Source organism: Crocodylus siamensis, chromosome 5 (genome assembly GCF_052110815.1).
Source record: "Crocodylus siamensis isolate JL-2025a chromosome 5, ASM5211081v1, whole genome shotgun sequence".
NCBI classification, from domain to species: domain Eukaryota; kingdom Metazoa; phylum Chordata; order Crocodylia; family Crocodylidae; genus Crocodylus; species Crocodylus siamensis.
In genome coordinates this window covers 122,704,716-122,714,418 of record NC_143399.1, presented here as the reverse complement: position 1 = coordinate 122,714,418, position 9,703 = coordinate 122,704,716, and the positions used below count along the sequence as shown (strand labels likewise).

The 9,703-nt window shown below is 39.6% G+C and overlaps 1 protein-coding gene across 4 annotated transcripts in view; it reads right to left on the bottom strand.

Moving 5' to 3' along the window:
- Positions 1 to 556: 556 nt before the first annotated feature.
- The window catches only part of ELMO1 (engulfment and cell motility 1), a 450,632-nt gene continuing 441,485 nt past the window's right edge, over positions 557 to 9,703 (bottom strand). For all 4 annotated transcript variants that reach the window (XM_090050152.1, XM_090050153.1, XM_090050154.1 and 1 more), the window contains 2 exons: positions 6,689 to 6,766; positions 557 to 1,867 (listed from right to left, as the gene is read on the bottom strand). In XM_090050152.1, coding sequence (XP_089906278.1) covers positions 1,667 to 1,867; positions 6,689 to 6,766 — 279 coding nt within the window. In that variant the 3' untranslated portion in view covers positions 557 to 1,666. The remainder of the gene's footprint in view (positions 1,868 to 6,688; positions 6,767 to 9,703) is intronic.

Genomic DNA, 9,703 nt, shown 5'->3' with positions numbered 1-9,703 from the left:
ATTGGGGTCATTCTAAAGTAGACCTACATAATAAAGAAGAAAAACATGCAAGTTGCTGTTGTTCCTGACTTGTGAATTTTGGAAGAAGGATGAAACAATCTCAGTAGAATATTGTTTTCCCAGATCCAGAGAGTCTAAACTTAGGGCTGATAGGAATCCACAAAACTGGAAAATAGAGCATGGAAAAAATGTCACAGTTATAGCTTTTTAATACTGTGTCTTTGCAGCCAGGAAGCATACAGATATTCCAAATGGTGAAAAGCTAAAAATAGCAACCTTCAGATGACCACAGATGTATTGGTTTGCTTTGCACTTACATTTCTCAAAGGATCCTTTTCAGAAAGGCTCATCCACCTCTGCAATGCAGATTTTTAGACATGCCAGATGCAATTTTGTCACTGACTAAATAAATAAGAATTGCAAATTAGACTGTTATGTTGCTACTGTCGATCATAAGGTTAAGCTTATCCCCTTTTCTTTGCACCAAAGGCCTCAGAAGTTGTAGAAACACCAAAGAATAAATGGCAACTTCAAAATAAAAACAACGTTCCAAAAATCATCACAACTCAAATTTTATTCAACAGCAAAGTTGAAGGGAATAGTTTTTTTCTCTTCAGGGCAAATGTTCCAAATGGAAATTAAAAATAAAATCATCATCCCCCAAAATACTTCACAACGTAATTATTTTTCATTAAATATCTTTGTTTGGCAAAATTAAAAAAAAACTAGAACCCGTACAAAAAAATTTCCCCTGCAAATTAGTAACACTGTAGCAATGACAATGATGTAAACCTGGATGTCTGGCAGCTTTAATTAATCTGTAGAAACTGCAGTTTAAATTTTGGACCAAAATGAAAAAGTAATTACCTTGGTATCAACAACCCAGTTTTAGAGGCAACCAAGGTTTGGAATTCACTATGGTAACAGAATACAACTAGTGGTTTCATTCACAATGTGCGCTAGTAATCTGGGAAAGGAGAAGGACTTTAAGAGACAGCAGGAAAAGAAGTTAGAAGCTGTTGCAGCATTACAGCGTATGGTACAGCAAAAACCTGCAGACTACTCATTCTAGGAAACAATCACTTTGGGTGAGGTACAGATGATGGAGATGATGTTGCCAATGCAAAGGATGGTGCTGGTGATGATAGTGCTCAAGTCGAAAGCAGTCTATAATTTTCATTGTCTGACAGGAATCAATTGCGAATGGACATCTGGGAGTATGAAGGGGAATCTCTCTCTCTTTCTCCAGCCTCCGCTTACAGTAGCTGCTTCTCCTCTCTATCTCTCTACTTCCAGTTAAAGCACTCGCAGTGCTGGGTTTGGTTTCGCAGACATGCATTTGGGAAGCACTGTCCATATTTGAATGTTTATTCTAGTATTAAAAATTAAAATGTTCATCTGGGGGGGCATTTTGCAGTGGTTGTCTTCGCCTTAGCTGTGTCCAAGGGACTGCAATTAGAAGTGAATTAAAGCAATGTAGGCTCTGACAAGCAATGAGGGAGATGGGATCAGAGAGAAGGAAGAATGCAGGGAACAGGAAGGGAAGTGAGTGTTTTTCTTTACACCCCCAAAGCCAAAATCCAAGGTGCGTTTGTGTTTTTTCATTCTTTGTTAATCTCTCCAGTTATAATATTTCCAGTTTAAACGTGAGTTTCAACAAGCAGCTTCAGTTACAGTCGTAAACAAAATCATAATTGCTGGGCTCCTTTGGGATAGGTGGGGGGGCATCAGGAATTTGTATGTTTTCCAAGTCGAGGAGACGAAGCTTTATTTCCATACTGAGCAGTGTGTCCAGGTCATTTCGCGTCAAATCGCTCATCATATCCTTCCCAAGAAGGGCATTCAGCCCATCAGTCCAGACACAGTACTATAGGGGAAGACAAGAAGTTCAGTTAAGTTGCAGCTTAAACTCCTTTTCCCATACAAAAAAATAATTAACCCATCAAGTCATCTCCTCTCTCAGAGACTTAAGAATCTTGCTAAAATTAGACGTAGATTCTTTACAGTGTCTTTGATTCAATTTAAGGCATGTTTATTAGCTGGTACAATGAAATAAGCCTGTTGGGTAGAGTTAGTCAGAAAACAGTAAAAAGAGCTCCATTTCAAATTTGAAATAAAAGACAAATCCTCCAATTTTTTTTCAAAAATAATTTGTGCAAGTTTCCTCATTTGCACACCAACAATGACATATTTTGGTTTTGGTTTTCAGAAAACGACAAGGTTTTGGCCTTTCAAAAAATGTTATAGTGAAAATTTTTCCTGACATCTAATTGCCAAAAATGCCATTCTTATAAAAAAAGAACTGGCAAAACTTCCAGCCATATGTATAAATCTACAAATCATAAAAGCATGTACAGTAAAGCAAGTCACTTCTACCTAAAGGTCAACAGCAAACATGCAATGTATTTTCATATAAACTGGCTCACCTAATGGTATATTGTATACTTTATATAACCACATACTGCACATAAGTGAGGTTGTACACAAACACATGCTTCTGAATATGAATGAACTACATAGAGTGCCTGGGTACATAAATATTTATGCATGTGTGTATGTCTAAAGAACATTGTACGAGTAAGATCTCATTTACATGTAGCAATACACACGGTGCTAGTTACCCTTTGCTGACAGAGGATGAAAATAGATCTATTTTCAGTCATATGAAGTCAATCAGTGTTCTGTTGTTCATAAAAATTAAATGTCAAGAATGCTAAAAACCATTGTAAATGCTGGATTAGCCCACAAGAGCCCCCTTCTCACACCATTTTTTGTTAATGAGAAATGCAATCTCACTCTGAAGCTGACAGCTTGAGATAAACATTGATTGAATAACTGTTTAAATAAGCAACAAACCCACAGGAGATTGGTGAGCAAGTCAACTTCTAGCGAATCAGTCTCTTCTATTTATTACTGGCAATCTATGCCAGTATGAACAAAAGCACTTGAACGAGGTCCTCTAAAAATAAATATTTCAATCATGGACATGGGGGGTGGGGAGAAGAGGGGGAGAGAATTAAATCAACTATAACTGCATTTTTATCTTACAAACTCTTCTGCTAGATTTCATGCCAAAGAATGGATTTTAAAATTTAGCTGGCCATTTGCTACAAGATCTTACCAAGCTGAAAGACAGCTAAGCTGCCAAAGAGAAAAAGAATACTTATAGGACTGTGAGGAAAACAACATACACTGAGAAAAATAGAGTGAGTTTTTAAAACAAAATAGGAAATACACTTCTAATCCCTAGGCAGACATACTGATTCCATTTATTTAATGGTGAAACTTTAGTGAAGCAAGAATGTCACCCTTTTGTAGACATAGAAAATTGTACCTTCATTATCTGCTAGTTTCATAGGAGGCGGCTTAGGGTTCACATTACCACCTAACAGCTACTAAAATGATCACTTGCCCTGACATGATGATATTTCTTCTGAATTCGTACTCTACACTACGTTTTTTCAAATCTACAGTTTCCTGGAAGCCTTTAAAGGAAAGATTTCTTGACAACGTTTTGCCAGGAATTTTCTTGATAAAGAAAAGAAAAGAAAAGAAAAGGAAGAATTAGAAAAAAGAAACGGCGCTATTCAGAGGGTGGAAGTCTGCAGCCCCATTCAGCAGGTATAGCCAGTATTCCCTCACGCAAAAATCTCAGCATGCTGGGGAGGACAGACCCATGGTCCTTCCACTGGTGCAGACATAACTGAGAGTGTGTCTCTTTCCAGCAGTTGGCTAGCCTGACAGATGGGTGAAAAGACTTCCTCTCTTATTTCCACATAGGTAAGTACATCTAATTACTCTTACACATTCTGCAATAACTAGAAATCCTAATGAGCTGGTGAAAAAATTCCTGTGTTAATTCACATGTAAAATGTAAAAGCAGACTCAGAGCCATTGAAAATATCAGTTTACTATAGATTAACTTTCAGGAAGCTCCAGTAAAACCCAGTTATAACCTCACTTACTATTTCTTCTGTGACACAACACAGGTAGGATAATCTACCTTTTTGCTATTCATTTAAGAAACAGCTATCAGTATTCAAGTGAAAAGCAAACATTATGCTAGCTTACCTAGTACTGAGTCCCCCAGAGAGGAGCAAGCCTTGACAGAAGGCTAATCAGCATTATCAAATTTAAAGTAAGTACAGACAGTCAAAAAGCCTGAGACTAAATTGATTCAATCTTCGCAGGTTAGTTTAAGCTGTGTAGATTGAACAGGTAAGCAAGTGAACAGACATTCACTTTTGATTCTGGAAATGCAGCCACATGCTTGCAGAGGCTCAGAAAATGAGGAGCAGTAGAGCATGTCTCCCTGCTCAGCTGGAACAGACAGCTTGGGCCAAGTCTAGCTTACTCCCCCTGCAAAGCATCCAGGGATGCTGGGGGACAGAGTTAACTTGAATCTGGAGGGGATCTGGGACAGAAGTTCAATAAACTGACTTAATTAAATCAGTTAAGTCTGATGCTACATCCACCCAGGTTTATCTTAAACGACTTTCAAAATGGTCGAAACTGGTTTATCTGCACTGAACTTCTGTTGTATTATAGATCTGTACCGGTTTCTGATTACTTATATCTGTTTATGTGTAATTTCTGTCCCTAGCTTTAGTGTCTAGAAATCATGAATCAGGCCTGAAACAATTATACTGGCTCAGAAATCTGGAGATGATGATAATAATGGTTTGGGGTTTAATTTTATTTCCATTGATTTTTGACACTCTACAGTGTTAGAATGAATTGCATTTTCATGTCTCAGCAACCATAAGGGTTAGAAACTTACTTTATTAAAAAGTAAAAGCTGAGGTGCTCAACATCATCATATAATGCCAGGATCTATGACTCTATATAGAACATGTACCAAATAGTGAGAGACTTTGGGTCAAATCAAGAATTTAGCTGGCCATTTGCTACAAGCTCTCAACAAGCTTAGTAGAGCTTTTATTAACATGTATTCCAAAGTATGGCATGCAAGATTCATGTCCTCTACAGACTTGCAGATGCTTTTTAAAAAAGGCAAGTTTGAACTTAATCAATGAGGAGAATGTCTCGGTGAAGATGAAAAAACTATTGTTAGTACACTAGAAACTGCTAGTACGCATGTTTCAGATACAGTGTGGCTGAAACATTAGCTAATTTCCATGGCAGCCTGCCCTTCTGAGCCAGAATGGATTCTTATTAAATTGTTGCAAAATTTATGGACACCAACATGTGTCCAACTCAGAGAATAAAGGAGAATGCATTTGGCTTAAACCAACAACTCTTAACGGTGGCTGCTGTTTTGAAGCTCTAGGAACCTTACTGTCAATTGCTCTTAACTGAACATTTGCCAGCAAATCACTTCATAGAATAAACAAACTTCAAAGTGACATTGAAAAATTAAACCTTAGGAAAAGCCAAAGGAACATAACTCATTTCCTCTCTCAGAATTAACATTTATTTGAAGGTTTTCTTTTATCCAGAGTTGCAAATGTTAAAGCTATGTAACTAATCCACTTCATTTGCAATCCAATTTCATGCACTTTAAGAACACTACAATTTAATGCAGTTTAATGCAATCTTATGTGTTTTCTTTCTCTTTAAGATTGTGTCTGGAATTAAGACCAAAAATGAAGTGACAGGGCATGCATTTGGATAAGGGGTGGGCATAATGCAGCCTGCCAGGCCATTCTATCTGGCCTGCGGGACCCCTAAAAAAAATTTAGAAAATTGATATTTAGCTGCCCTGGGCTGCATCTATCATGTGGCCCTCGATGGCTTGCCAAAACTCCGTAAGCAGCCTCTGCCCAAAATAATTGCCCGCCCCTTGTTTGGATGGTAAACACATTGCTTTGTCACTTCAAAGACAAAGAGGAGAAATTTTTTTGCTAAATTTTGCTGAACATTTTCCTAAGTTTGGTTCTGAAAATCCCAAGTTCTTTTGGATAGCCAGTTGTGACGCTTCCACCTTCATTTTGGCAAATATATTCCATTACTTTTTAAGGTACATGTTTTCCTTTGGGTAGAAGAGGAGTGAGGGGGAGAGGTAAGGTGGAGAAGGGAAGAGAGGAAGGGTGGCTGCTTCGTTTCACTTTATTTGCACAAGGCTTATTTTCGCGGTCTCTTAGAGGTTGACCCCACTGCACACAAAACCAGTGTGAGGGTGCAAGTAGAAAATAATTTATAATACTGTGTACCAGATGCATATTTAACAATTTTGAATGGCAAAGAGGGAGATATGACAGCCAGAAGAATAAAAAACCATAAATGTGATTTTTGTACATGGGTGCTACAAACTCCCCTGATGGTATAGGAGTATAGTTCAGCTGATGATGCCTTTTCACCATTTAAGAATTTCCACAGTATAGGCCAGGAAGGTCCTACTAAGATTTAACTTGATTATTTTGAAACCTTGTAGGGGATACTTTTAAATATATCAGAGAAAATTCTTACTCTGTGTCCATTTGTGGGAATTAATTGCCCTTCAGTATTTATGGAAAAGGAGCTCTTGTTTCTCTAGAAAAGGAGGAGAAGGAGTTCCGAGTGAGCAACTGCTTCTCCAATACAAAGAGAAAAGGGTGGAGGTTGGGGGTGAGGGGAGGAAATCTTCTTTTGTATCATGACTTACATGGCCTCTACCCCAGAAATGCTTACAGTGTTTATAGAGGAAGTAACCTCACTTTCATTTCCCCTTATTTGGTCTATGGCTTACCTCATGCTTGTCAGGAGCAATGAAATTCAGTTGGCCATTTGAGTCATACAATATAGAGAAAGCAAGCTCGAGCACCTCCTGGAACAAAAGTCACACAGAAACACAGGTTAAAATTCCATTAAATAGAGTCACATGTTCATATTTTAGCCTTCTTCTCTCTCTACCAACAGTGTCAAAGAAAACTGAAATGCTCTGTAGTATCCACCAGGAAGGAATGCTGCTCCCCTGGCACCCTTCATTCCTCGCCAGCATTGCAATGGTTCCAGATTTAGGCAATGGATAACAGATTGGGCAACAGCAGACATAATGCAGATGCAATGGCAGTGAGAGCAGTAGGATACATTGAAAATGACTAGTAGTGACAGTCTTGGAATCTGGATTAGGCTAGTATTTGAATTCAAATCTGAGCCCTCCCATGGCTAAAACTGAGTCCTAAGGCACCAAAATCTTAAAGCATTTTGGCTCTGTGATAAGGCTAGTTTGTATCTTGTGGCATCTGTGCCACCTCTACTGTTGGGATTACTAAATTATCCATTCTCAAGATGCCTTTGTCATTTTGGCCATTGAGCAAAGAACTAGCAAGCATTGGGTAAATTCTCCAGGAGCACAAAAATGGCACTCCCTTCTTTGAGATCACCCTCAACAGGGTAGAAGGCATGTTGCTTAAGGAGGTATGACAGTGGTGCCTTTTAGAGGGCCATTACAAGATTCTGCAACATGTTAGCTCTTGAGTTGCCTAGACATTTTGGGACTCCTCCAAAGCCCTCCCTAATTCTATCTGTGCTTACATTCCATCTTCTGTTTCCCCCACTGCCTGTGCTCCAGACTAAGTTTTTCTCTCCCTTGCCTTATTTAACTCCTTCTAATGTTGACTACATCTTCATCCATAATGTCCCTCACCAGTCAACAAAACTGGACAAATAATTAGTGACTAATAATTATTGTAAAAAATAAAGATATATGAATAATTTAATAAATAATGATACTTCTTAATGTTCTCAGTTTCAAAGGATTCTAGATATCAGACAGTACTACAAATAAAAACATTGGTTCCTCCTATTAGAAAATGTGATGGTTGTAGCTGTGTGAGCCTGAGAGATTTGTTTGCTATACTTAGTTTTGCAAATTTCAAATAAGTCTGGAGTGGGGAGAAAGATGACCGATTTTGTTTCCTCAAACAAGCGTAACGAAGTAAGTTAGGCATCCTGCTTACATTGAAAATCAATAGGCAGTTTTCCATTGAAAATTCCAATCTATGTAGATCAGTGATTCTCAAGTAGGGTACCATGGCACCCTGGGGCACCTTGAGATCCTTTCAAGGGTGCTACACGATGCCACACAATGTTAGCACCATTAGATTTACAATCATGATTCACAAGATAAACCTAGTGATTTCAAACAGAAATCCATAGTTGTGGTCCTTCTGAGTTCTTTGCAAGAGAAAAACTTCTTTACTATGTCTCTGTAAGCAAAAAAAAAGTGAAAACTAGGAGCTGGAATTTTCCAGGGGTGCCTCAGGTCTAAAAAGTTGAGAACCACTGATGTAGATATATATCAGCAGGTGCATCTACACATAAAATTAAGGAGACAATGAACTCTGGAATACACCACTGGAGTACACTACTCCTGGGCACTGCATCTACACATGCACCCAGCACAGCAGTACTTGGAGCAAGGGTGGAACAGCCTTGGGCTGGCCAGGGCTCCGGATGGTGGCCTCGGGTAGTGGAGGGACTGGCTGGGGCACAAGGGTGCCTACAGAGCTGGGTGGCTAGCTGGTGGGCAGCCCCTGCACTTTAGCTAACCCAGCAAGCCTCTGTCACCATCTACGTATGCATTTCAGCACAGTAAATGACCCCGCCATATGTCGACGACTGCCCCCATCATACTGTCATGGACAGTATGATCTTACAGCAGAGTTAATCTACCGTGCCCTAATACTGGTGCATGTGTAGACTGTGATGCTTTACTGCAGAGCTAATTAGTTTACTCTACAGTAAACTGCATGTGTAAATATACATAGTATTTACTAACAATGACCACACTGTTATCGAAGGCACTGTGGTGTGTATCCTTATATTTAGGCTAAGAAATAAATGTGGTTTACATATTCAACAGTTACTGTACATGTCCAATGAACTTTTAATAATTATAAACATCTGCTCCGAGTTAGTAAAACAAAAGTCAGTGAAAAATAAACTGGTTATGGGAGGTATTTGTGCCACTGCACTCAAGTGTATTCAAAACTACTCTACTGTGCAGACGAGCCTTGTTTTTCTTACTTCACTGTTCTCGGCCAGTGGTCCCATTACATGGATTTTCTTTATTCATTCTCCTGAAGAAGGAGGTAAGACAGAAACATCCGGCCCTAGTCACTACGCTACTAGCAGCTGAAAGAGCACTGCTTTCTACATTTACTACACTGAGGAGTAAAAATGCAATAATGGCAAGTTCGTGTTGGCTGGAGCAGACATATCAGGAGCTACTATGCTGACTTCACTATCTGGAGGTCTCTAGACTTCTGCTAGTATAAATCATAGAATCATAGAAGTAGGGTCGGAAGGGACCCTGTAGATCTTCAAGTCCAAACCCCCGCCTGGGCGGGAGAAAAGACTGGACTCAAATGAGTCCAGCCAGGTAGTCATCAAGGTTTTTCTTAAAGATCCCCAGGGTAGGAGCCAGCACCACTTCCCTAGGAAGCTGGTTCCAGCTCCTACCCACCCTAACTGTGAAGTAGTTCTTGCAGATGTCTAATCTAAACCTACTCTCTAATAAATCTACTCTCTAATAATTTGTGTCCATTGTTCCTTGCCATGCCAGGGGGCGCTAGGGGAAGCAGCGTCTCCCCTAAACCCTTCTGGTCCCCCCTAGTGAGTTCATAGACAGTCACCAGGTCCCCCCTCAGCCTTCTCTTGTGAAGGCTGAACAGGTTTAGGTCCTGCAGTCTTTCATTGTAGGGTCTGCCCTGTTGTCCCCGGATCATGCGGGTGGCCCTTCTCTGGACCCTTTCAATGT